The sequence below is a fragment of the Poecilia reticulata genome, chromosome 10 (genome assembly GCF_904066995.2).
Source record: "Poecilia reticulata chromosome 10, P_reticulata-male-v2, whole genome shotgun sequence".
NCBI classification, from domain to species: domain Eukaryota; kingdom Metazoa; phylum Chordata; class Actinopteri; order Cyprinodontiformes; family Poeciliidae; genus Poecilia; species Poecilia reticulata.
In genome coordinates this window covers 9,683,212-9,710,297 of record NC_088839.1, presented here as the reverse complement: position 1 = coordinate 9,710,297, position 27,086 = coordinate 9,683,212, and the positions used below count along the sequence as shown (strand labels likewise).

The following is a 27,086-nucleotide window of genomic DNA, read 5'->3' as shown; positions in this document are numbered from 1 at the left end:
ATTAAATTTTTCAGATTCTGTTTACGTAATTTCTATACCTAATGTAAGTTGCACTGGACCTTCTCCCAGAGCGGCAAATTGCACGGGTGGAGTTTGTTCCCAGGACAGAACATTTTGTCTCTCTTGGCGTTTTAATTCCAGCCCCTTCATTGCAAAGGAAGCGTTTACATTTCTTTGCATTGTTAGAAAAAAATAAATAAAACACCTAAAAAGTTCTGCCTACTTTTCAAGGTGATATGTATGGATGTCTACTTCACAACCGTGCAGTGCTTTCTCTGTGGCCTGTTGATGTTGAGCCTGCCCTTTGATTGGTTTACATATGTATGGGGCGGAATGGACAGCACCATATTTGGTCTTTGAGGACGAAACTCTCTGCTTGCCTGCGTGACGTTGTCCGAAAACCACAGGAACCGAGGAAAGAGCAGCCAATAGGAGGACAGCAAGCATGACAGTAGAGTTTGTGTCCGCCCCCTGTTACCATGTGAAACTTTTTTTTTTCTCTCCCCTCCAACTATTGGATTCTCTCTACAGAGACCGATTAATGTTATCACATTATAGTTTTCTATTAATTTGATGCTTTTTATTGAAGTGTTTCTTAATATTGCATAACTAGATTTTTTTTCTTTTTACTATTTTCTAGGTCACATGCAACCTCCCCCGTCTCATTTTTTGAGAATAATCTTAAGTCAGTTGTAAAGTTGACGTTAACCAGAAGATGTTACAGAAATGATAGCAGCACCAGAGATACCACCAGAGTTCGCCTACCCTCAGTAAGTAACTACTTCTTGTTTGTCATATATACACACACACAATTTGACTGCACTGGTGTATGATGTTCACTAAATAATAACGTACACTACAGTTCCACTGTATAATAGCAACCATGTAACCAAATTCAGTTTTAAAGCTACATTCGGTTATTGTCAGGGATGAATCGCAAGTGATTTGGTTTTAAGAGCTAATGCACAGCATGCAACTTTAGAAACAATTTGATTGGGAGTTTTTAGTGGGTTTTGAAACTAACTTTTTAAAACCTTGGTATGTCTTTGTAGTGGTGACTAGCCCAAACCTGCAGGCCATGTTGAAGTTGATATAAATGTTTAATCTGTTACTTTTTCTGCCTCTGCCAGGGACACAGATACCAGATTCTCCTCAGACACAGACTTCTCTGAGGATCCTGATGGAAGAAGTGGAACTACAGCTAAAGGAAAGGTACGGAAAGCTCAAATAAGGACATTTTTCAGTAGATATTAGCAAAAGTGTAGAGTTTTATTTGTAAACGTACCTCATTTTGGTGCTCTGTGCTTTCTGCAGGGTGGGAAGAAAGGGAAGAAGGCGGCAGGGGAGAAAGGCAAAGGTGGAAAGGGAGCAGGCCGCATAAATGGCCACCATCAGGAGAATGGCATGGAAAACATGATGCTGTTCGAGGTGGTGAAAGTGGGCAGGAGTGCAATGCAGGTAAAAGAACAACAACGTATATAATAGTAGAACAATGATAGTTATTGTTTTCTGGCTTTATTTTAATGTTTTTAAATGTATTTATTCCTCTTCATCCCCAGTCTGTTGTTGATGAGTGGATTGAGTCCTACAAACATGACAGAGATGTTGCACTGCTAGATCTCATCAATTTCTTCATCCAGTGCTCAGGATGTAAAGGTACGTTGGTTCAAATTCATTAAATGCCAAATGAACGTTTCCTAAATTATTCCTCCCTTTGGCAGCGTAGTCAAATGTGCTCTAACTAGTCTTTATCTGTCAGGCGTGGTGACTGGAGAAATGTTTCGCAATATGCAGAACTCTGAGATCATTCGACGAATGACAGAGGAATTTGATGAGGTAAAGCATCTCAGATATCATTATTATAGTTCTCCCCCCCCCCCCCGCACCCTCCCTCCCCCCAAGATTAGCAGAAAACAGATTTTCCGTTGTACTTTTTAAGTGTTTATTTTCCTGATCTCCCTTGTAGGACAGCGGCGACTATCCTCTCACCATAGCCGGGCCCCAGTGGAAAAAGTTCAAAACAAGCTTTTGTGAATTCATTTCTGTGCTAGTGCGTCAGTGTCAATACAGTATCATCTATGATGAGTACATGATGGACACGGTCATCTCCCTCCTCACTGGACTATCAGATTCCCAAGTCCGAGCCTTCAGACACACCTCAACGCTGGCAGGTAAGTAAAAAAAAAAAAAAAAAAGCTTTCATTTCTGTTTTTTATTGCAAGTAAGCTTGATTTTTGCTACAGTGAAATTAGTTTCTTCTAAAAACTGAAGTGATGAAACAGAAGCAGAGATGCACCAGTCAGGCTTTTTCTGGTTGATGTTTAAAATAGTCTGGTCTCGTGATTTTTGTTTCCTTTGTTTTAAAGACTGTTAATGCATGGGAAAAACAATGAGCTGCAGCTTCTTTGATGTAAAACGCAGTTTGAAGTCCAGTTTCTGACTAAAAATAAAGCAAAATTTAGATCATCCCCATAATGCATTAATTCGTATGTCCCCAAGCCTTTTTGTTATACCTTAAAAGTGCATCACAGTACATGATGTTGGTTGATGTTTGTTTAAGATCGACCAACTTTGCTTTACTGGATTTAAAATGTAGAAAAATCTTTTAACTATTTTTGTTTTTAGTTAGTTTTTTTTTATTACTTGAAATGTCAACAAAGAGAAAATAAACAGATTGACATTTCTGATCATACTGAGAGAAATCTATTTGCACATAACATTAAAACATAGGTTAAATGTATTACTTGGTTTATGTTGACCTGATTATTGAAATGATTGAAACTGCAATACTTATACAGCCATTTTAAAAAAAGAAAAGAAAACCAAAGCAACAAGTTCCCTACATTAAGCTTTTTTTTTCTTTTGTAGGAACTGATTTATTTACATTTTGCACCAAAGTCTTTGACAGTTTTTTTCCTCTGGTTTCTGTAAAGGTTTGACTTGTCAATATGGAGTAAAAATCTTTACAATTTTGATTTCTTTTATTGAGTAGAATATGAAAAACATATAAAATTAACATTCAGAATATTTTCTTTCTCCCACTATTAGTCAACTCTTATTTGCATAAGAATAGGGAAGACGTCTCACCTGGTGTATGAAAGCAGATGTTGTAAACCAGGGATTTACTAACATTTAAAGCCGGGGCGTCTTAACATCAGTCACACAGACCGTGACCCTGCTGCAGCTGATTAAAATAACTTAATTAACTCTTCCTCATCATACCGTCAAGTTCTGTTGGAGCCTGCTAATGACCCATTCATTCGATTCACACTTGCAGAACCAAAGAAACGTCTAAAATATGCAGAACATGTTGGTGACCAACTGTTGGCACTACTGGATTAACACAAAAATAATTATGGAGTTCACATTCTGAACCTGCTTTAGCATCTTCTTTTCTTTTAGCTGTTTGTACAGTTTAGCAACAAAAGCAGTGGTATATGTATTTAAATGTACCGTATTTTCCTATTTTAAAACTTTTTTTCATATATAAGGTGCACCGCATTATAAGGCGCATAGAATAGACGCTTCAGTTTGGGTTGCCAATTTGTTCCGTACTCTATTATTACACATCCACATTTGTAAAGAAGTAGTCCCAGAGTACTTTATATAGTAGTCTGCCCCAGTCGTTGTTTTACTCACGGTATTGGTGTTGCGATACTGTGCCCAACTGCTTTCTGGGTAACACAGACCAACTGACATGCTGCCATCGCAACCTCTGTCTCTCTTCCCCCGCCCCTCCGCCCCCCTGGCTTTAAATGTGTTATAAAACTTTATTAACAAACCAGCGTTCTGACAACTATCTCAGCATGCACCGCGCACTTCTTCTTCTACAGGGGAAAATGAAGTCAGCGGCTGCTTACCATAGTTGCTAGACCTGTTGTGGCTCAATATTGGTCCATATATAAGGCGCACCGGATTATAAGGCGAACTGTCGGCTTTTGAGGAAATTGAAGATTTTTAGGTGCGCCTTATAGTGCGGAAAATACGGTATAGATATCCCAAAAGTTTAAACTTCTACCTCTAGAGACAACGACTGACACTCATAAACACAACATGGAAACACTGTTATAATACACTCAGCCTTAGTGCTATCTGCTGATGTTCTCACTCTTGTACAAATTACAACTTCCTTTTTTTTTTCTTACATCTCTGTTATGTCTAACATAACCTTTAAACAACTAGTTGACATTGAAAGTAGCCAACTTCTTTTAAAAATCACTTCTTTAAACTTCCACACTGAAAAGTGTTGTCAGCACAACCTGGTGGAGCTTAGTGTAGTGATTTGGGGGGGAAGATGCCGTTCTTGAGTGTCTGACCGACCCAAGCCAATTGAACTGAAAATTGGCCTGAGTTCAGTCACCAGTTTTTTCTATGTGCATCTGTAAGTTGTAAGTCCTTTCATAAACACGAGGTGTTTCATGGTTCACAGTTGGCGTGGTACAGAAAGAGTTTTGGTGTTTTTGCATCGGTTCACACGCATCGCTTTGCATCAACTTTTGTCTCGTCATTTTTGTCATTCCTGACAGCCATGAAGCTGATGACAGCCCTGGTGAATGTAGCTCTAAACCTGAGCATTAACATGGACAACACCCAGCGCCAGTATGAAGCAGAGAGGAATAAAATGGTTGCTAAAAGAGCAAACGACAGGCTGGAGCTCCTCCTTCAAAAGCGTAAAGAGGTGAGCACTGCAGACTCACAAGGTGTTTAGAATGTTGTATAAGACCATATAATTAATAATAGTAGTAATAATAGTAGTTGTTGGTGAAGAGGAACCAGCAGAATAGAAAAACAATAGAATAGTAAACAGTTTTTTTAATGTTACACCTTGTTTCGTTTTGCATGTATTTTGTGCTTGGGTTTCCTCCATTTTAAGCATGGGAGACTTTACTTGCCCTGTCACGCTAAACGTCACTTGTTTGTTTATTCAATTCTTTTGTAATACACCACAAACAGTGATGGTAAAGATTGATTAAGCTAGGTTTATAGTTGACACACTGACCTAGGTGTGGATTACAGCTGGCCACCTTTCACTCAATATGTCTATTTGGAAGGTGTTCGTCCAGAGCAGGTGTGCAAGTATGAAGGTTGTCTTTTCAGGAAATACTGCACCAACGTAAATGTAAACCATAAAAGCCTCTACCCTTTCTCTGCTCTTGTACACTCAACCTGAACCTCGAAAGTGTGGCCACACAGCTAGGTTTATAATTGATATATTGAACTGGGCGCTCGGGCGCCAACGTACGTGTCAAGTATAAAAACCTCACCTTGGGATTTGCTCGCGCACGCTCAACGAGAACTTTCAAAAGTGCATCCATAAACCGGCTGAGTTGTAGTCGCGCATTAGAGTTTTGCTTTGAGAGCGTGAGACTGAAGTGAGCGCATATATATCACTGAAGTGAGATATATGCGCCATGTTCTGGCTCTGTGGCCACTTTTGCTATTTGGTAAAGTTACAGGTCTTTTTTCATGCAGAGTATTTCTTCCAAATACTCCATTCACTTGGATAAATAACCAAGCATCGCTAGAAAAGCAAAACATTACTAAACGGATCATTAGGATTTGGGAAAACACAAGACTTAATACAATAAATATTTAAGTAACGTCAATACTACATCATTACCTCGTTAAATTTCCTGTTGGCTTTTAATAATTTTACCACACAAACTCGGCGGATCGCTGGTGGACTTCCTTAGCTCCCCTACCACCAGGCTCAGCAACTTTTCTGGGTGATTCCATGTGTGATTCATTGTGGGTCGGGGCATGAAATGCTAAACGATGCCGCATGCAGGCTGCGCTAATGCTACAAGATAACGCTACAACACTGATGTTTAACAGCAACTTTAGAAGGTCGGTAATACTCCTGCATCTGCCACAGTGAAGCAGTAAATCACCTGGAGGATACAAGCTAATGCTGTATGGGTACATATTAGCTTCACCGCGTAAAATGGTGTAAATTACGTGACGACTCAGTCGGCTACTAAATACTGAAGCAACATAACAAACCAGCCAGGAAACTACAGACAGGTCTTTTTCATCTGGAGTATTTCTTTCAAATACTGCATTCACTTGGATAAATGTTTTTAATTTCCAGTTTGGAAACGTTTTTGGCCATGAACTAGGCAGATTATGAACAAAACTAATTCAGGAGTTCAACGTTTTGATTGGTTGTCCATCTCCATCAGCGGCTCTTTCGTTGGTGCTGAAGTGCCTGTTTACATCTGCAATCAGTTTAGAGGCGTAAGAAAAAAAAAATGCTAGTGTTCTGATCAACCAGGAAGTAGAGAGTGATCCTATTTATAAAAGCCTGTTGCTGACTGGATGAAGGTTTTTTTTTGTTCCAGATCAAAACTGTAACTCAGTCGGTGGTAGAGCTGCTAGAAAAGCTAAACATTACTAAACATTACCACTCCATTTAGTTGTAATGGCATTGCTTGCTAATGTGGCTCCTATCCTGCTGTTGATCACGAAAGAAAATATTCAGCAACATTTCCAGAAAGACAAAAATGTGACATGTGATATATCGGCACAAACATCCATATCGACCGATACTAGTCATTTTTTAAAATATATCGTCTGATTGGAGAAAAAAAAATACTTTTTTTTGTGGGAGAGTGGGGCGGTTGGTGGTCATGTAGTAGTTGTTTGATCATGTGACGTTGTTGAAATGTAGTGCAGTGCTGCTATTGAAGAAGTTAATTTCCCTCGCTGTTAAGAAACTCTATATACTCTTATAAGATGAATTCACTGTTATATTTCGCAGTTGACATCATTCATGTTGAGTAGTTGTTGCAGCCCTAATATGGAGCTGTAATTTGAGAGTAAGTGTGTGGGTGAATAATAAAGTGCGGTCGTGTACTACTCTTCTCCTAGCAATGTGTTAATGCTAATGCAGCATTTACTGGTTTCCCTCTTGCTGTGGAAACTATAGATCAGCTCGTGAATCATGAGTTGAGTTTCACCAGTTAAACTTTTATCACATTTCTTCTGACATTTGGTGATGGACGTTTGATAAAGACTTCTAAAAAGCAAAAATCCTTAGTGAGGTTTTCCCACCACCAACTCAGTCCCACTGCTAAAAAGATGATGTGTGGTTTTCCACAGCCAGATAGACAGGCTGGAGGATCGTTTATGTTATTAATTTCCAGTTTGGAAATGTTTTTGGCCATGAACTAGGCAGATTAGGAACAAAACTAATTCAGGACTTCAACTGTTTGATTGGTCGTCCATCTCCATCAGCAGCTCTTTAGTTAGTGCTGAAGTGCCTGTTTACATCTGCAATCAGTTTAGAGGCGTGAGAGAAAAAAAAGCTACTGTTCTGATCAACCAGGAAGAGGAGAGTGATCCTATTTATAAAAGCCTGTTGCTGACTGGATGAAGTTTTTTTTTTTTTTTTTGTTCCAGATCAAAACTTTAACTCAGTTGGTGGTAGAGCTGCTCTTCATGGTTATTTAGCGTGCAATTCCAGTTTGTTATGCAACAGCATTCATACAACCAGGCATCCATCTGTTAGCTCAGTTTGTAGCAGTGTGACATTGCGAATCGTCGCACTTGGTTTGTTTCAATCCTTCTAGTTACCATTGTTCAAGATTCCCATTTGACTTGCTGTTATTTACATAAAAAAAACAACAACAAAACAAATTCTGTTTTATTTCAGCTCCAAGAAAATCAGGACGAAATCGAGAACATGATGAATGCAATTTTCAAAGGCGTGTTCGTTCATCGATATCGGTACGTCTCAGAATAAAACTTCTTGTCGCAGAGAAGAGAAACTCAAAATCTAGACTGCCTCTTTTCTGAACCGACTCTCGTGCCTACAGAGACTCGATAGCAGAAATCAGGGCCATCTGCATAGAGGAGATCGGTGTGTGGATGAAACTGTACAGCGATGCCTTCCTCAACGACAGCTATCTGAAGTACGTGGGATGGACGATGCATGATAAGGTACGGTGCTCTTCAGATTCATCTTTGCTGCTGTTATTGGTAAACTTGTAGACTGTAGGTTTAAATATATATTCCACGTGTGTATAAAAAAAAAAAGTGTTTGAATATCCCGCGCTGTTTCTGACTTGGTTCCAGCAAGGGGAGGTACGTCTGAAGTGTCTGACAGCCCTGCAGGGCCTCTACCACAACAGAGAGCTCAATGCAAGACTGGAGCTCTTCACCAGCCGCTTTAAGGTCAGCACCACCTGCTGGACGACTTTAAAACTGCAGCTATGATTTTAGTTTTCCTAAGAATGGGGAAAGTCGCACATTGATTATTACTCTGATTTTATTGTGATGAATGACTTATTAAACCAGATTCTTCTCTTTATTATTTTTTTGTTTTTTAGGATCGGATCGTCTCCATGACTCTTGATAAGGAATATGATGTTGCAGTACAAGCGATTAAACTGCTCACACTAGTCTTAAAGTAAGTCTGTTAGTTTTAACATGTAGGGATGAGCAGGTAGGTTTCTGATGAAGTTTCAAATGAAAATTCTGTCGTGCTGTTATTCTGTCATATTTTATTTAAAACAGAAAAACAACAGTTATTCTTGCAGCTGTTTAAATGTTATTATTATTGCACTTTGATTTCTTTTTTTTATTTTGGTGTAAAGATTGAAGCAAGAAAAGAGAGTAAATACCGACAGATTATTAGTCATTTCCAAATTATTATTGCTGAGAATATTTTTGTTATCTTGCTCGTTATTAATAATCACAGCAATCAGGCTTTGTTTTGATGCTTTTAATGAAGAGGGGAAAAATCAGATTTTTCAGTGTTTAACCTGTCTGAGTAAATCAAGGAGAGTTTTGACTGATTCTGACATCTGACTGTGGTGCAGTTCTGGGTAATCCACTCAAGCAGTGAGCTATTTTATGGCCTTAAAATGTCTTAAATTTAATCAGACAAATTCAAACAGGCCCTAAATTTTTGCCATGACAGGCTATACCATCTTGTACATTCTGTTTATGTTTTTATTCATTTTGAAATTGTGGATTGTTTCTATCAGACAAAAGTTTAAGATATTATTGCGTTCTGTGGCTCGCGTCGGCTTCCCTGGCTAGCCAGCCAGCTTGTTAGCATTTTTGCGTCTATCGTGGGCAAGTGCAAATTTATTTGTCAGTTGGCTGGACGAAGTTTGCTCGTTTCTGCGGCGACGCAGAACATCGCCACAAAACGTTCTGCGTCTGTGGCGCAAAATGTCATTCTTAACAGTCTTAAAAGTCTTGCGTTTAAGTAGAAATTATTGTACACATGGAAAAAAAAACTCCTGTTGTGCTGGCATGTTAGTAAAAGGACTTAAAGTTGTGTGAAAAGGTTGTGGAAAACTTGCCACTTCAGATAGCTGTGAGCCGTTTGGTAAAGCTGCTCGTGTTCGTCTTTGCAGTAGTACGGATGAGGTCTTGACGCCCGAGGACTGCGAGAGCGTCTACCACCTGGTCTACTCGGCACACAGGCCGGTTGCAGTGGCAGCTGGAGAATTCCTCTACAAGAAGTACGTCAGAACTGATTGAGCCGTTGCTCGTTTTTCTGTATTTATAAAAACACAGAAAAACAGAGCAATGTTTCTCGCCGCTGCTAACAAAGCCTTTTCCTCGCAGATTGTTCAGTCAGCGAGAACCAGAGGAGGAGGGCGCCCCGAAAAGAAGAGGCCGGCAAAGCCCCAACGCCAACCTCATTAAGACCACTGTCTTTTTCTTTCTGGAGAGCGAGGTAGGCTTCTGACTTCCTGTTCTCCGGCTGCAGCATGTTTGTCCGCTTTGTGCAGGGCTGACTCTCTCCGTCCTTTCAGCTCCATGAGCACGCGGCTTACCTGGTGGACTCCCTCTGGGAATGTGGTGCAGAGCTACTGAAAGACTGGGAGTGTATGATCAGCTTACTGCTGGACGACCCCATGCCAGGAGAAGAAGGTACGCCTCCTTTTCTTTCACAACTTCCCGTACTTAAAGCATTTATAAAGCAGAAATGTCGTCTAAATGAAGGTGTGTGTGTGTGTGTGTGCGTGTGCGTGCAGCTCTTACAGATAGACAAGAAACAGCTTTGATTGAAATCATGCTGTGCACTGTGCGTCAGGCTGCTGAATGCCATCCACCTGTTGGAAGAGGAACAGGCAAGAGGGTAGGAGGGATGCTTTCTGTCATATTCCTGAGAAGAACAGATTATGATTCCTGCATTTTCTAGACATGAATTACACATGGGGGAAAATAATAGCGTGTGGAATATTTTTTTTTCTGGACATTCTTTTCTTTTTTTCGTAAGCTCTAAAACTTTTTTTTTTTTTTTGACCATTCTTCCTTTTCTTAACCTCCTTTTTCTGCCTTGATCTTTCTTTTTACTTCCTTCCCTTTTTCTCTTTCTTTTCTTCCTTCTCTTTTTACTTCACTTTTTGTTGCCATTATTCCTTTGGCTTCCTACCTTCCTCTTTCCTTTTATTTTTTACTTCCTTCCCTTTTCATTTTTACCTTTGTTTTAACTTCATTTTTCGCTTCCTTCCACTTTTACTTGCTTTCGTTCCTTCCTTCCCCTATTTCCTCATTTTGCCCTTTTTCCTTCTCTCCATTTTCTGTCTTCTTTTCTTTTTCTTTCATATTTTTGTAATGGTCCCAGAAATGCTGCTAACCTGAGTCTAGGAAAGTGGCATATGGACATAAAGAGTGGATCTTTGTACACTTAAAACACTTCACGCTTGCCGCCATCTTTAGTTGCTTTGACTCTCCATTCAGGAGTGTTTACCGCTGTATAAAAGCAAACCAGTGTCGTGGACAGTCTTCTAACTGGTTTTCAATTCTTGATCAGGTAATGACGGCGAAAGAGAAGAAAACCCAGCTGGACGATCGGACACGAATAACGGAGCTGTTTGCCGTGGCTTTGCCGCCTCTACTGGCCAAGGTAACGCCGCATCCAACTTTTTTTTCTATCAAAAACAATTCCAACAAACTTCATTGCAAAAAAAAAAAAAAAAATCATATCCTGGAATGTATCTCCCCGCCCTCGCAGTACGCTGTCGACGCAGAGAAGGTGACTAACTTGTTACAGCTGCCTCAGTACTTTGACCTGGAGATTTACACCACAGGACGTCTGGAGAAGGTAAGACGGGTTACAGAGCAGAATTACTTAGACTTTCTGGCTCATGTGACTTTAACAAAATGATGTCACAACATCAGCGTCATCAGTTGTACAAGTTTAATGTGTTCATTTATGCACAAGCGATGAGATGATTAATCAGTGAGAACCAGGATGCTCATTTTTTTTATGTTATGTATAAAAAATATGTGGAAAACACTAAATGATTTTTAGAAAATGTCAACAATATCCAACTCTATTTAATTATGTTTGTAACTGTATATTGTTTAATTTGACAGCCAGTGTTTACAAAAAAACCATTTTATTCATCCCAGTTGTGCTTTTATTGGTAATCTTTATCATGAGCTTCAAAATAAAAACTCGAGACACAACATTTTATTGATATTTTACATCACTCCACTTTACTGCATTAAAATTCAACAGCAGCAAGTGTGTGGGAATCTCTCTTAGCTCTTCCTGCTGAATCGTTTCTCATCAGATTTTCCCCGTAAAGGTCAAATTTAACCGTATTAGCCTGGAAGGGGGAAAAAACGGACCAACCTGTTTATCGAAGCATTTGTATCTTTTTATTACTCCAAGACAAACGCCCGGGCGGCTCCGCTTTACATGTATCGATCCCTTCCTTTTTAATAAAAACCCAGCCTCCTTCGGGGCGGGTTTGTTTTCCAGGATAAACAATCAGGCCGATGGGTTTGGGACACTGAAAACACGCGGGCCTCGTGTTATCTCACCGATCCAATAATCCTGCTTTGTACCACCGGGCCCGAGGCGAATTGTTCCAGCTTCCCTCTTGTTATTGTTACTAATAGATTCTTCCTCCAGAAAATGCGGTTAGCGTCGGCTATTGATCTGTTTACCGCTCTCCGCAGCACCTGGAGGCCCTGCTGCGTCAGATCAAGGAAATAGTGGAGAAGCACACAGACACTGAAGTTTTGGAGTCGTGCTCCAAGACGTACCACGCCCTCTGCAACGAGGAGTTCACAATTTTCAACAGGGTCGACATCGCTCGCTCGCAGCTCCTGGACGAGCTGGTGGACAAGTTCAGCCGGCTACTGGAGGACTTTCTACAAGAGGTGGGAGCCGCGTCTACCCGGAGGCGGTTTTGATCAGAATCCAGAGCTTTGGAGTCAAACTTTCATTTTCATTTTGCACCACATCCAGATCATGAATGTTCTCAAACATATGGATTATAACCCCTTTAAAAAACTGCTTTCACATTTATCAGTTCCTCTTTTGAAATTGTTTCTGTGAATTTATTTTATTTTTCAGTCAGAATCATTGATTTTTGTGGAGCTAAAATAGAAATATTTACAGGAACTTTTGCACTTATACATGTTGGTAAATGTGACTCTTTGCTACTCGCCGTATCAATGGCGGATGATAAGTTGACATGAAGTATAACAGAGCAGCATTGTAGAAGTAATACTGCCACCTGCAGGTTGGAGTTGGCAGTCACTTAAACACAATGCTTTTGATCATTTTTGCAGAAAATTTGCAATAATCTCACAATGATGCTTTTGCGCGAGGAAGTGCGGAAATGTGTTCATTCTGTGAGAATTTCTGCAATCATGGATTGACGTAGTTCAGCAGAATGTAGTTAAAAATGGCTTTGATTTGATTAAGAAACTAATATTTTAGCAAACAATTATCTGATTTTGCATCCCTCTGGAGGTTGAAAGCTGTGGCGGCCCAGATTTGGTCCCCAGGCCTCGAGTTTGACACACGATTTAGTTTTTTTTTTTGTGTATTTTTTATTTTCCCTCTCTCTGCATAGTTGAATTCTAACAATAAATCTCTCTCCAGGGTGAAGACGCGGATGAAGATGATGCTTATCAGGTTTTGTCGACTCTAAAGAGGATCACTGCGTTCCACAAGTACGAACCCATCACCACATCGCCGTACCGATGCGACTTTCCTTCCTCTTAGAGCATCGCTAACATGCGGTGGTGTTTTTATTTGTCGCAGTGCACACGACCTGTCAGGGTGGGACCTCTTCACAAGCAACTTCAAGCTGCTCAACACGGGTATAGAGAATGGAGACATGCCTGAGCAGGTAATGAAACATCCACAGCCGCTTGCAGCGTGTCTCAAAAGTATTCACACTCCACTCTTTTTTTCTGTTTTATCGAGCTGTAATGCGTTTTTATGTGATGGTCCAACACAAAGCAGCGCATAATTGTGAAATGGGTTTTCAGAAATTAAGCTATTAAGTTACAGTTAACCCGGGCAAGAAGGCAGATAAAACCAAAACACTTAAGGGCTGAAATATGACTCTAATCTCACGACAAAACATTTTGCTAGACGATAAATAGTCCCAGAAATTATTTTGATAAACGACAATATTGTCGTTTTGATGCCGTTTTCAAGTCATATGTTGATAATGGCATAATATTGCAAGTTTTCCCTCTCGAAGACTAACAAATTTTAACTTTGTAAACAACTCTCAACACTGGAAGACATTTAAAATGTTCAAAATAAAATAACTGAAAATGATAAATAAAAAAGAAACAAAGACACACAAACGAAACCATAAATGAAAATGGATTGTAAACAAAGTCTCCCTGTAAAAATATTAATCATCAGAATGGAAATAATCAACTCGTTTTAATTTATCAAGCGATTAATTGCGACAGACTTGGTGGAGGTTCGGTTTTTAGGAGGACAACGATTCTAATCATAGAGTCGGACCTAAAGCTAACTCATGTTTTCAAGTTGCACAGTCAAAGTCTGGGTATAAATCCAACTGAGCATGTGTGGTAGGCCTTGAAAACTAAGGCACCAGGACGCTCTTTATCTGTTCTGACTTTACTTGAACTCTTTGAAAAAACACGAGTCTGTAGATCCTCAAAGATGATCATTCTGCTGACATTCCTTAAAGTTTGTGCTCATGTAGCAAAATGTGAAAAGATTTAAGAGGTTTTAATACTTTTACAAGGTGCTATGGAGTCTAAATACAATACTATTGATCATCTTTGTCTTTTATTGCCTTTCTTTTTGTCTGAGCAGATAGTCATCCATTCGCTGCAGTGTACCCACTATGTCATTCTGTGGCAGCTGGCTAAGTTGTCCGAGGGCAGTTCAAGAAAGGTGAGGACTTTCAGTCTTGGTTTTGAAGTTAAATTGAGGAGAAAAACGTGCGTGGAAGTTGAACACCTTTAATGAAATGGGGTTTATTTTGCTGTCAGGACGACATGGTCAACCTGAGGAAGCAGATGAGGGCTTTTTGCATGATGTGCCAGCGCTACCTCACCAACGTCAACACGGCCGTCAAAGAACAGGTGGGAGGAAAGCCTGCGACATAAACTCCGCTCGACTTGTAGATGTAACTTGCGCGTAACATTTTCTCATCCTGCTCCCAACAGGCGTTCACCATCCTGTGTGACCTTCTGCTCATCTTCAGCCATCAGATGGTCTCGGGAGGCCGGGAACACCTGGAGCCTTTGGTTTATTCGCCAGAGGACTCCTTACAGTCGGAGCTGCTGTCTTTCATCCTGAACCACGTCTTCATCGACCAGGACGACGACACCAACAGCACAGGTACGAATTAAGAGCCCAGTTTCTAAGATCGCCTGCAGCTGGACTCCTCATTTTTGATCTTCTGGTGTTTTTTATTTATTCATTTTTTTATTTTTAGATGGCCAGCAGGACGACGAGGCGGTAAAGATCGAAGCTCTGCACAAGAGGAGGAACCTCCTGGCTGCCTATTGTAAGCTCATCATCTACTGCGTGGTAGAAATGAGGACTGGAGCGGACATCTTCAAGCAGTACATGAGAGTAAGTTTTACTTTGTCCTTCATCGTAATAATAATAATAATAATAATAATAATAATGGGAATCTGCAGGAACAAAAACTTAATCAGTGTTGTTCTGTTTCTCAGTATTACAACGATTATGGTGACATCATCAAGGAGACCATGAGTAAGACTCGACAAATCGACAAGATCCAGTGTGCCAAGACGTTGATTCTGAGTCTGCAGCAGGTCGGTGAACACGCTCGGTTCGACTCGGCGATTTTTATTTAGCCGATTCGACACGTTGAGTCCGTTTTTCTCATTTTCAATGTTTTATCTAATGCTTGGACATTTTCAACGTTTGTTCTGGTTGCAGCTGTTTAACGAAATGCTGTCTGAACTCGGTCACGGGTTCGACCGCTCCTCCTCCGCATTCTGCGGTATCAAAGAGTTGGCGCGCCGGTTCTCCCTGACCTTCGGCCTCGACCAAGTGAAAACCCGAGACGCCATCGCCATGCTCCACAAGTAAGGCTTCGTTCTGTCCTTGCTGCTTCACTCTATTGTTCTAGCTTTTGTGATTCTGTATTTAAAAGTTCAACAATTGTCGTCTTCTGCTGCGTTATCTTTTGCCAACGCAAGTTTTCTTTTCTTTTTTTATTTCTTTTTTGGGGTTTTAATACTTTAGATCAGTGTTTCCCAACATGCATCTGCTTGTTTTAGATGTTTCTCTGCTTCAAGCACACATGATTTCCATTGATTGCTGACTAACTGTCACTGAACTCCAATCATCTGAATCAGGCGTCTTAAATCAGGGAAACATCTAAAACATGCAGGGCAGTGCGCCTTGAGGACCAGGGAAATGCCACAGTAGTTTACGATTAATTAATCAGTAATTAATTAATCGCAATTGCTACATTGGTTGACTATTATTTCAATAATTCCTCACTGTAAGAAACATTACTTCTAATGGAGATGTCTGTAACGGATTGAATAAATAAACGAACAAACGTCCAGATCATCATGGAAGTGTCCACGCATTTTCACTATTATAGGTTTTTTATGGGACAAATATTTTTCGTGTTCAAGTCGATTCTAAAGCCTTTTTTTTATATATACTATAAAGCAATTTTAGTTTTGCACATAGTGTTTTGCAAAACTAATGTTTTGTTGAACCACATTAGACTATTATAGATGTGAAACAGAAAAACGGTAAATGGTGAACTCTATGAACTCTAGCTATTGATTTGTTTTTTGTTTTTTCAGTCACACCATAATTACGTACCTTTTTATTTAAAAAGCCAAAAAAAAAAAACATGGTTTAAATTGAATTCAGAAAAATACAACGGAATTAGAAAAATAATGAAATTTCATCGGGTCTTGCATCCATCAATTTGCCTCATCTTCCATCCGTCTTTGATTTCTCTGGTTTTTACATATTCCACATTTGAATCTCTAGAAATATCTCTAGAAATAACTATTACGGATTCATCGTCAACTTGGAAAGGGGGGGAAAAAAAGAAAATCTGAGCCTCAAACAGTTTGACATTTTGCCTTGAAACACACATATTAATCTTGTATTGTGTGATAGTGTGTTGTTTGGTTAGCGGTGTGCTTGGAATCAGAAAAAGGTTTCCTGCACCTTGTCTTTTGCTGTGGCTTATTAAGCTCCTCAGTGTAACATTCAAACCAACACTCAAAGGAAATCCCAGCGACTAGTAGAATGCAGTGCAGTACATAACAAAATTCATTTTACAATATAATAGGACAGCTGAGCCCTATAAAGTGGAATCACGGTAATCCGAACCAAAGTGATAAATGCCCAGACCTCTTCAATAAATATAAAATTACAGGGAGTTGGAGTTTATAAACTAAGAGTATAAAACGGAGATTTTTCTTTTGCAGGAATGCTCGGCTTAAAATGCTTTGGTTTTAAGCAGCTTGTAAACGTGTCTAAAATATGAGCGGTTCTGAGCACCGCTAGCTGGGAATCCACGTCTGGTTTATTAAGCTCCCTATAAAGTACTGGAGACGTTTGTGTCGTGTAAACCGAGGCCGACTTTTCAAATGCACTTTTCAAAAACAGTCTGGTCTTTATAGCGAAGGATGAACTGTGTGTTTTATTTATTCCAACAGAATTTATCATAGAAGGTTTGCATTAAAAGAACCAGACATTTTTAGATTATTTTGTAATAAATTGTTCTATGGATTATTCTTACGATTAGTTCATAAATCAGAACAATTGTTTTGGCTCTTTCTGCAACTTTATTTTATTTGAGACTTTTTTTTTCTTTTTTTTTTTTTTTTTTTTTGCAAAATTTTAGAAATGCATTAAAATATTCCAATAAGCAAATAATTAAAATACATTTTTGAATAAAAAAATAACAATTTTATTGTCTACAATGCAATAACAGCGTTCCTTTATTATACGCATCGGATACCTTTAGTCAACTAATGTTTATTTGATTAAACATTAAACAAAAAAAGGTGCCTTAAGGGATTTTTATTTTTTTATTTTATTTTTTTAAAAGCTAAAACTATGCCATTTAAGGAAGTCTGGGTAGATCATATTTACAGAAAGTTATTTTTAATCTCTTTTTTTTTTTTTTTTGCACAGTTTCAGCGTAATCACTGTTGTGGGTGGTGGTCCTTCAGCAAATGACCATTTTTAGAGTCTGTGTACTCCAGTTAATGATTAATCAATTACTAAATTAGTTGGCAATTATTTCAACAATCGATTAATCGCGATTAATTGTTTCAGCCCAACTTAATTACTTCTCTGAGGGTGTTTGTTCTTTCAGCAAATTGGCCATTTTTTGTCCGTTTACTCCAGTTAACGGTCAATTGACTGCTGAATTTGTTGACCAGCATTTCAGTAGTCGAATAATCACTTTTAATTTGAGTTATTTTAATGTAATTTCTAGATGTTTATAAAATGTTAGCCGTGAGTATCTTCACTTAAGTGAAAAGCAGTGTCTTTGGTGATACTGTTTATTTGTTTTTGTTTCTTTTTATGTCATATTTCTTGCTCACAGCGTCGTATTTTTCTCTCTGCCTGTGTTTGTTTTTCCAGGGACGGTATAGAGTTTGCGTTCAAGGAGCCCAGTCCTCAGGGAGAGGGAGGCCCTCCCCTCAATTTGGCCTTCTTGGACATCCTCAGCGAGTTCTCCTCCAAGCTGATGAGACAAGACAAGAGGACTGTGTAAGAGCTCTGTACTTATTTTCCCGCATGAACGTAGGTCTGCTGCTGCGTTCCAGATCTGGAGCTCCAGATACGGAGCGCAGCAGGTGTCTTTGACAAACGGAGCAACTGGCGTTCTGTTGCCCCAGTTGGTGGAATCTGCACCTGGTCTTGTGTGTCAAGTTGGTCGCTCTCGACGCGTCTGACATGCCCTTCCTGTTTGTTTGTTTGTTTTTCCCTCTGGTCAGCCACATGTACCTAGAGCGCTTCATGACGTTCCAGATGGCTCTGCAGCGAGAGGACTGCTGGCTTCCGCTGATCTCCTACAGGAACTCGCTGCAGGCGGGCGGCGACGACGACACCATGTCGGTGATGAGCGGCTACTCCAGCCGGGGCTCCTCGGTCCGCTCCAAGAAGGTGAAGCCCCCGGCGGTGACGGCCGGAACGTCGGCGGCAAAGAGGAAGCTGCCAGAAGGTTTGAGAACGCCACCTTTTATCGATTATCGTTCGCTGACCTCTAAATGTTGATCCAGGATCGAGCATGTGGCGGTTTTCTCGTTCCAGAGGAGAGCAGCAGCGGCGACGTCTGGCAGCAGAGCATTCAGACCCCCGTCATGTTGCCTTCGCCTCATCTCACCTCCACTGCCATGCGGGACCCCAAGAGGGGGCGGGACGACAGCTACATGGGGGTCTACGCGCTCCCCCACGAGCAGCAGCCGCCGCCCCATCCTCACCCGCACCAACAGCACCATCCGCAGACGCCTCAGCACCACCAGACTCCCATGGATTACAAGTACACACGCCTCACTTCCTCCACCTCCTGCTGTTGGTTTGCTTTCAGTTTCACGAGTCACCCTGCGATTGCTGTCCCACATGGGAGGAGTCGCTCCGAGTTTGGAAAATATAAACTGTTATGACGTTATGCAAAGCATCTATGAGGGTGGAAAAGTACGGATGTGATGCGTTTCCTGGCCTGGATGGGGGAAAAGGAAAATTCTTCTTTGTCTCCTTTCTCTCCCCGTCTCCTTTTTTCTTGTCTCCTTCCTTCTTTCTACTCTTTCTTCTTTCCTTCCTTGTAGCTTTCTTTATTCCTCGTCTTTTCCTTACTAGTCTCTTTTCTCCTTTCTTTCTCTTTTGTCTGTCCTTTCTCGTTCCTTTACTCGTTTCCACCTTTTCTCCTCTCTTCCTTGTATCCTCCTTTCCATCCTTGCTTTGTTTTTTGTCTTCCTTCCTGCCATTCTTGTTTTATTCCTTCCTTTCTTTCTTTCTTTCTTTCTTCCACTTCCTTTTCCTCCTGACCATTTTCAGGCTCCATGTTTAAAGCCTGCTCACTGTGTAAAAGTCCCACATGAATTTGAAGTAAAATTGCAAATCTTGATCTAGGAAAGGTACAAAAATAAAAAAAACAGACCCCCGACTATAGTGGGACAAAACTCAACGTAGGATCAGACGTTCTCAAACACTTTTAACAAATCTAGAACCCTGTATCACTTGGGTGTGTTTCATTGAATCAGAGGAAACTAAAAATCCCCCTGGGTGTGGGAAAATGAATAAAGCTGTCATAGATCATGCAATCTTTCTAAATAAAGTGAAGAAAATTAGTCCACATAAATCTATTATTAGATCCCTGATCCACGCCGCCTTCCAGCCGACTTTGAGTATTTAGTTATTTTACTCGTGTAGTTCTGTTCCTTCTAAAATCACAGTTGAAGGTTATTCCTGCAGGTAAACTGTCAGACGTTTCCATGGCTTGACGCTGTCCAAACGGGGTTGATAACAGAAACGGTCTGTAGTATAAAAGGCTCACTCCGAGGTCGGGGTGAGTGGGGGAGGTACGGGGGTGAGTAGTCTGATCTGTGCTGTTGCTTCCAGTTCAAATAAAAGACTCGGTCCCAAACGTTCAGCCTCAAACATCACCTTTCAGCAGCGGTTTGTTTGTGCTCACCAAAAAAAAAAAAATTCACCATATCCACAGTGCAGGAACCCAACCCTTCAATACCGCAAGTTTTCCTTATTAATTCACCCTAGGCTCGCGTCCAGGGCAGCGATTCAGTTTGGTGGTTCGCTCGCTGGCCGAGCGGATGGAGCCAGGATGTATTAGGACGCCGCTCAGAGTCATTCCCTGTCCGCACGCCTTTTAATTCGGAGGCCAAAACCGGTCGCAAAAAAATGTTTGCACTCCGCCGCCTGCCAAGCGGCCGGTCCCCGCTCTGCTTATTTATTCGCCTCAAACGTCTCGCAGGCGTCCGGCCAGCGGGAAATTGAAGTTGCGTCTGACACATTTAGTGCCATCTCCAGTTAAAACGCCGGAGGTAGGAGGAACTCATCCGCCCTTGTGCCTCCAGTTCCCAGGTGACGTGGATGCTGGCCCAGAGGCAGCAGGAAGAGGCGCGCCAGCAGCAAGAGAGAGCCATGAACTACGCGAAGCTCAGGACCAATCTGCAGCACGCCATGTAAGACCCCCGAAGGCCAACTGCCAGGCGGAAAGGCACAGATCGCCGCTGTGGTTTGCTAACCATATGACCTTTTGTTCTTTTTTTTTTCTTTTTTTTTGTCCAGCAGTCGGCGCGGCACCGGGCTCATGGAGGAGGATGAAGAGCCCATTGTGGAGGACGTGATGATGTCATCGGAGGGGCGGATGGACGACCTCAACGAAGGCATGGACTTTGACACCATGGACATTGATCTGGTAAGATGCAAGGAAAGTTTAGAAATAAACTGAACTTGAGAGATTTATTTTCACGACTTTTTTGTCTCGTTGCTGCTTGCTAAGTAGCTTTTTTTTTTCCATTCGCTTCAGTAAGTGACCCACATCTGTATTAGACTGTTGTTCAAAGAAATTCCATGAGAAAATATCTGACTTTTAGCCTGTGATCCATGAATTCACCACACCAACTAGAAGAGCTTCCTGAAAGAAAAAGACTGAAGACTGTTTTCAGTATCAGTGAGATACAGGAAGAGGAGACGAATTTTAAAACGTTTAAATGGGGTTTCTGTTCAGAATTACCACCAGTTTCCCGTTGTGCAAGAGAACGAGACTTTCAGCAGATAACAGGAAGGTTAAAGGCATGTACAACAAAGCTGTGCTGTCTTTGGACCAGGACTGGGGGATATGGCTTAAAAAAAAAGTCAAATTTTTATTTTTTATTCATACTGGATGTGATTTAGATGTTTTCTCCTTTTGTTTATTTTCTTAAAAAAAAAAAAAAATACGAATGAGAGAACATATCTTCAAAAAGGAGCCTTTATTTCAGTTGTCCCTCCTGTGAGTTGTAGAAGAGTATTAAAGCCAGACTACAGTATTGTTTTTTCTAATTGTGAGAAAAAGTTGTTTTAAGGAGAAAAAAAGTTCATTTGATTACATTTTTTTGTACTTCATTCTTCTAACATTGCGACTTTATTCTCATGTTACTGCGGCTGTAACATTATGACTTTATTTTTGTTAAAAAAAAAAAAAAGGAAGAAAAATCTTAGTCCAATTTGTGTTTTGTCACAGACGTGATCTGCGTTCAAAATCCATATAATTAAAAGCTGTAAAAATCGTTTGTCAAAGAAGATGGCCGCCCTGGGTGTTCTGACATAACTCTGAACTGTGGAAACCCAAGGAGTTTGTTGCTGGGAGGGAAAAAAAATAATCCAGATTTTCCTAAAATTAAATCTCCATAAACCAAAAATGTAATTAATCACTAAAGTCGATTTATCGCTCAGCTCTAATTTGAGGTGTCTAGTCTGCAAAATGTTTGGCAGGAAGACTTTAGAAAACATTTTTCTATCCTCCTGCACTATATTTCTTGAGGACAAATGAGGTAAAAGCAGCCAGAGCTCAAAAGTGAGCCATAAAAGTTTGACTACTGCAGCTCCAATCATAAACATTGAGGAAACCACCTCAGCGTTGCTTCGTCGGAGCCGGTACTTGAATGCACCGACACCAAACTCACCTGAACACAGATGTAGTTCGTCTATAATAAGAAGTGCAAATTCTTAAAAGCAAGAGCTTTTAATCATCCACTTTTTCTTGGTCTATTGTGAAACTTTAAAAGTAAAAAAAAAAAAAAAAAAATGCATAAAATATTTCTGAACATTTCTGGAGACTAAGCCATTTAGCAACAAGCTGCTGTCAGGTTTTTCAATTTATAATTTTTTTTCTCTTTCCTGATATTGAACTTCAAACCTCAGCCGCAAATGGCTTCTTGTACTTTTGCTGTTGTTACTGCCACCTACTGGCAGGTCAGAGATCCTCGGAAACGGTGGGGGAAAAAAAAAAATTGCATGAAAATATTCCTAGCGTGTTAAAAACTGACATTTGTCCTTCCTTCATTTCCATCAGCTACTCTGATGGGAATGTTTTTGTTCGGTGTGCCGACTGCAACGTTTTCCAACAGAAACCCCTTCAAGAAGCGGCTGACTTGTAGAGAAGCACTGATTTATGTTGTGTGCTGGCAGTAGCAGCTGTTGGTGCAACATTAAGATTGATAGCAGAACCACAGAGAGCATGTAGATTTACTTTAAAACCCACATCTAAGTTTCACCCTGCGTAAATATTTCTGTTTGCTGGGAAGAGTTGCATAAAGCGGTAAGTGCATTCCAGCTGCAAATATTGTCTAAATTGATTGAAACATTTTTTCCTCATGAGTAAGGAGGTTTGACGCAGAGCATGCCTTGATTTACCCCCCCCCACTCTAAAACTCGACATTTCTCCTCTTTCAGCCGCCGTCTAAGAACCGCCGTGAGAGGTCTGAGCTCAAGCCGGACTACTTTGACCCCGCTTCTATCATGGATGAATCGGTAAACTTTTAAGTTTTTTTTTTTTTTTGTTTTTTTTTGTTTTTTGTTCCCCTCCCATCCTCTCCAGACTGTGTTTTATTTATCGCTTGGCAAACAAATCCCAGTATTTTCATTATGCGAAGCAGAAATTAGGGGCTTGTAAACGAGAAGTTTGATTGGACAACGTTCAGCGGAGTGGAGTCGTTTTTTTTGGCCACACTCCCGGCGCTGAGCAATGTCTTGTGAAACTTTGCGAAAGGTTCATTTGACCAGCTGGTGGCCAAGTGTAACATTATTGGGCCCTCTCGGTGCTGCGATTAATGCTAGTGTAAACAACCTACAGACTGCAAGACCGGCCCCTGAAATGCTCCTTTCAGCTGGCAGAAAGGGAACATGGGGACTTAATGTAGAGGTTTTTGTTTGTTTGTCTGTTTGTTTCAACTAAAACTGGGGCTTTAAAAATCAAATCAGCAAACGGGTTCACTTTGCTTCAGTTTTTCCATCTGTTGTGGCTGCCAAAAGAAAAGGGGGAGGTTATATTTTATTTTTTTAAGCACAAATTGAATGTAATCTGTTTAGAGGGGCACAAAAGAGAAAGAAACAAACTTTAACTAAGACAAACTTTTTGCCGGTTGCAATCATGAAAACATTGCGGTATCGTTCCTCTAAAGTCATTACTACTTTTTCTTGTGTAGTTTTGGGTTTTCAAAAACTAACGGTGGGTTGCCGGCTTTAACCCTAGAAGGACTCCGACAACTTTTGCCAGTCTGATCAGAAGTTCAGAGAAAATCGCATTTAACCGTGTATCTACAACTTGTTTTTTGCTTATTTGTGGCAGAGCTGCTGAATATGTAGTGTCTAGCAAAAGTTTGTTTCAGGCCACGAACTTCATTGTGTTTTCTCAAGGTTTTATGTGACTTGCAAACATAAAGTGGGGCATCATATAGAAACACAAGGATGCCTGGTTTTCAAAATTTATTTGCCAACATTTGATGATGCTAATATGCTTTGATATTTAGGGCCCTTTTACTCTGGTGGCTCAAAATAAAAATCCAACAAGTGGAGTTTCTGAAGCAACCAAAATAGACTTTTGTGTCAGAGAGGCTCTTTGGAAGTGATGGGAAGAAGATGAATCCAGGGCCTCGATGGAGGCAGAGGTTGCAGTTTAATTTTTAAATAGTTTTTATTTCTCTCTTACTCGTGCTATAATTTTCGTCATATCTCTCGCTAAGTTTATGTCAGGTTTTGTGCATCTTAAAAAAAAAAAAATCCTGACTGTCTGTATCCTACATTTTTTTGTAAGCCTGTTAAAATGGCCTAGTTAAAGTTCAGGCTGCAATCAAATTGAGAATCCATGGCGCGGGAAAAAAAAAAAAAAAAACGTTCAGATGAATGTTCTCCAATGAAGAACAACCCTGAGAATCCTCTTCATAAGACCACAGTCTTCAGTCTGAGGCTTCTTCAGTCGCTGTGAGACAGACGGCTACAGGAGAGATGTTTTCAGCATCTACAACAACAATTTGAAAAAAGTTACATTTGATATCAGTGTTTTTTTTCTTTTTTTAATGTATTTGATCTATTTTGGAAAGAAAAATGGAACATTTGTTTCCTCTTCCCTCTAATTGTAATCTACTTTGAGTTGGTATGTCACATAAAACACAATCACATTTGTGGTTGCAACAATATAGTTACAAAAAACCTAAAAAAAAAAAACTTGCATCTGGAAATAAGTAACCCGTGTGTGTGTGTGTTTTTCTCCTAGGTCCTCGGGGTGTCCATGTTTTAAGCTAAACTCCAGAGGATTCTGACGCTGGGATTGCAGAAGAGACGCTTTGTATTTAAAGAGAATTATTAGATGCGAAAACAGAAGTGTTTTCTGTAAGAAAAAAAATGAAATAAAAACAACGGAAAAAAACAAAAAAACAAAACACACACAGAAAAAAAAAAAATACAAACACATTCTGGCTTGTACTCCACGTGGACCAATGACAACCCACACTCAGTGTTGCTTGCTCAGAGAGGACTTTGTTTCAGAAACTTTTACTTTTATAACCTTGGGTGAGCTCTTCCTGTTTGAAGCTAGTGTTAAGCAGGCCTCTTCCAAAACATATTAGAAAGCAAGACTCGTCTGAAGAGAAAAAAAAATCAATAGCTTTTCTTCTTCCTCCTTTTTTTCTTTTCTTTTTTTTTTTAAACATGGGGATGAATTGGTGTGTTTTTAACTTAAGAAACCTTTTTTTTTTTTATGTCTAACCCTTTTTACAATTGTAGTAAGTTACCAGGTGTGAAGTAGTAATTTATAAACAGACTGTAGTAGCTTGCTTGTACTGTGTTAGCCAAGTGGATGGAGGTCTTTCTGTTTGTGCTTTTCTTCCTTCCCTCCCCCCCCCCCCCCCCTCCTCCTCTTTTTGTTTATAAGTTTATTTTCCTCTATCTCTTCAGTTTTTTTTTTTCTTTTTTTTTTTGTTTTTTTTCTCTCTCCCCGTTGTTGGGTCTGAGTTGAGGTCCTGATAACCACTGGTGGTTAAAGATGTCGCATAGAGTCAGTTTAGATCCCTTTCATGCTGTGAAGATTCCCGTACTCAGAGTTCCAGGCTCCCTGTTAAACAATCAGAGGTTTCGCTCATTCCTTAGGAAAATGGAAAAATCTGCCCTTCCCCTCTTGAACAAAGAGTAGTGTCGCTATGGAATATAGCTCAAAGAAAACACCCCCCTACCCCGAACCTCTTTGTTGTTTTTTTTTCTTAACTAAATTCCCACAGCATAATGTTTAAAATGGGTATCTCCGCATTTTAAATAAAAGTTATATATGAATCGGTGCTGATTTTATATATGTGCTTTTGTTTGTTTGTTTTGTTTTTATTTTTTTCCAATCTTAAGCCCGAAAGTTTGAGAAATGTATAAGTAAAACAAAAAAAAAAAAAGGAAAAAAAAAAAGAAAAGAAAAGAAAGCATGGGCAGCCATGCGTCAAGGAAGATTTTTAAATTTGTATTTTTAAGTTCCTATATATTTTTTGTTTCTTCTTCTTTGTCTTGATACCGTCTTTGAATTTCTACCTTTTTTCCTACGTGTAAATTAGTTTGGATATAACTAATGAAAAAGAACTTGTGAAATTGAGCTTTCAAGGTTTTTTTCTCAGCATTGAAAAGAGTCCTGTCACAAATGATGATGATAATAATGGTAATGGAGGAAAAAAAAAAAAAAAAAAAAAGAAGATGCTTCTAGATTTCAAATGTCTCAACCTGTAAGGCAGTCACTCGGACAGTACTGAACTCCGATGTTATTCAGCAGCGCTGTGGCAGCTAGACAAAAAGCTTAGATTTTGACATGCGTTTGTCAACACGAGTTTCAATGAAATGTTTTGTCTACTGAGGTCGTTTATTTTGTAGTCATTCCATGCTTAAGCCTTAAAAAACATGCTCGTGGAGGTCACCTTCTCTCACAGTAATCTTCCATGTCCGAGGTGGATAAATTGGCTCTTAGAACATGAACTATGAGGTGGTCGGATGTAATGTGATAAAGTAGATAAACAGCCTATACGTGTTTTTGCCTAATTATTTTATGTAAGTAAAAAAACAAAACTCTTTTAAGGAAAAAAAAAAAAAAAGTACTGTTTATTGTTTGTTACTTACCACTACATCGGTATAAATCCTTATTAGATCATGTGTACATATACAAAATTTAATTTCTCTCCTTCCTTTTTGGACATTTCTGTTTTATTCTCCTGCACTCTTGCCTACAGCCTTGAGTTATTTGTCTATTATCCCATCCTCGTTTCAGTCACTCTTGTTTTTTTTTGTTTTTGTTTTTTTCTGATTTGTACTTGTCTGGAGACAGTAACTTTTGAATAAAAATCAACACATTTCTTCTGTGGTACATCTTACTTTTTAAACGGTTCTCGTTCCGTTTTCGTAAGTGCTGTCGGGTTGGCCTGTTGGCCAACAAATTCACTGACATACAAGAGCATTCCAGTAAATTAGAATAACGTTAACAATAATGACCACAATCCAACATCAACCTTATCATTCACTATTTTAAGTAACAAATATTTCTGTATTTGGTATTTAATTTGCTAGTAGGAGTGGCAGAGTTAAAGTAAACCATCAGACTCAGTCGTGACTTAATCCTACTGATTTCATTTAATCAATTGTAACAGAAAGCAGTGTGTTGACAATGACTCCAGTTGGTTAAAAACTTGTGGCTCTTATTTAAAAAGGCAGTTTTATTTCATCAGTGTGATGTGGTTTGTTCCAAATATCATGTAAAAACATCAAACTTTAGTTTAAAAAAAAAAAAAAAAGTTTGAGGAAGGAAAACAAAGAAATGTCAGATGGCACCGCCAAACAC

At 39.7% G+C, this 27,086-nt stretch overlaps 1 protein-coding gene across 4 annotated transcripts in view; it reads left to right on the top strand.

Annotated features, from left to right (window-relative positions):
- Nucleotides 1-26,604, top strand: part of stag2b (STAG2 cohesin complex component b) — a 28,148-nt gene extending 1,544 nt beyond the window's left edge. For 3 of the 4 annotated variants that reach the window (XM_081611766.1, XM_081611765.1, XM_081611767.1), the window contains exons 2-34: nt 641-770; nt 1,131-1,212; nt 1,315-1,458; nt 1,560-1,656; nt 1,760-1,836; nt 1,967-2,171; nt 4,527-4,678; nt 7,655-7,728; nt 7,818-7,941; nt 8,077-8,175; nt 8,331-8,410; nt 9,369-9,476; nt 9,583-9,694; nt 9,774-9,891; nt 9,996-10,099; nt 10,778-10,870; nt 10,979-11,068; nt 11,935-12,138; nt 12,869-12,939; nt 13,031-13,118; nt 14,072-14,152; nt 14,251-14,343; nt 14,428-14,602; nt 14,700-14,839; nt 14,944-15,045; nt 15,173-15,321; nt 17,867-17,995; nt 18,223-18,449; nt 18,539-18,767; nt 20,320-20,427; nt 20,534-20,663; nt 22,682-22,759; nt 24,501-26,604. In XM_081611766.1, the coding sequence (XP_081467892.1) occupies nt 727-770; nt 1,131-1,212; nt 1,315-1,458; nt 1,560-1,656; nt 1,760-1,836; nt 1,967-2,171; nt 4,527-4,678; nt 7,655-7,728; nt 7,818-7,941; nt 8,077-8,175; nt 8,331-8,410; nt 9,369-9,476; nt 9,583-9,694; nt 9,774-9,891; nt 9,996-10,099; nt 10,778-10,870; nt 10,979-11,068; nt 11,935-12,138; nt 12,869-12,939; nt 13,031-13,118; nt 14,072-14,152; nt 14,251-14,343; nt 14,428-14,602; nt 14,700-14,839; nt 14,944-15,045; nt 15,173-15,321; nt 17,867-17,995; nt 18,223-18,449; nt 18,539-18,767; nt 20,320-20,427; nt 20,534-20,663; nt 22,682-22,759; nt 24,501-24,524 (3,831 nt within the window). In that variant the 5' untranslated portion in view covers nt 641-726 and the 3' untranslated portion in view covers nt 24,525-26,604. The remainder of the gene's footprint in view (nt 1-640; nt 771-1,130; nt 1,213-1,314; nt 1,459-1,559; nt 1,657-1,759; nt 1,837-1,966; nt 2,172-4,526; nt 4,679-7,654; nt 7,729-7,817; nt 7,942-8,076; nt 8,176-8,330; nt 8,411-9,368; nt 9,477-9,582; nt 9,695-9,773; nt 9,892-9,995; nt 10,100-10,777; nt 10,871-10,978; nt 11,069-11,934; nt 12,139-12,868; nt 12,940-13,030; nt 13,119-14,071; nt 14,153-14,250; nt 14,344-14,427; nt 14,603-14,699; nt 14,840-14,943; nt 15,046-15,172; nt 15,322-17,866; nt 17,996-18,222; nt 18,450-18,538; nt 18,768-20,319; nt 20,428-20,533; nt 20,664-22,681; nt 22,760-24,500) is intronic. The other variant, XM_081611768.1, reaches the window with a different exon arrangement.
- The last annotated feature ends 482 nt before the right edge of the window (nt 26,605-27,086 follow it).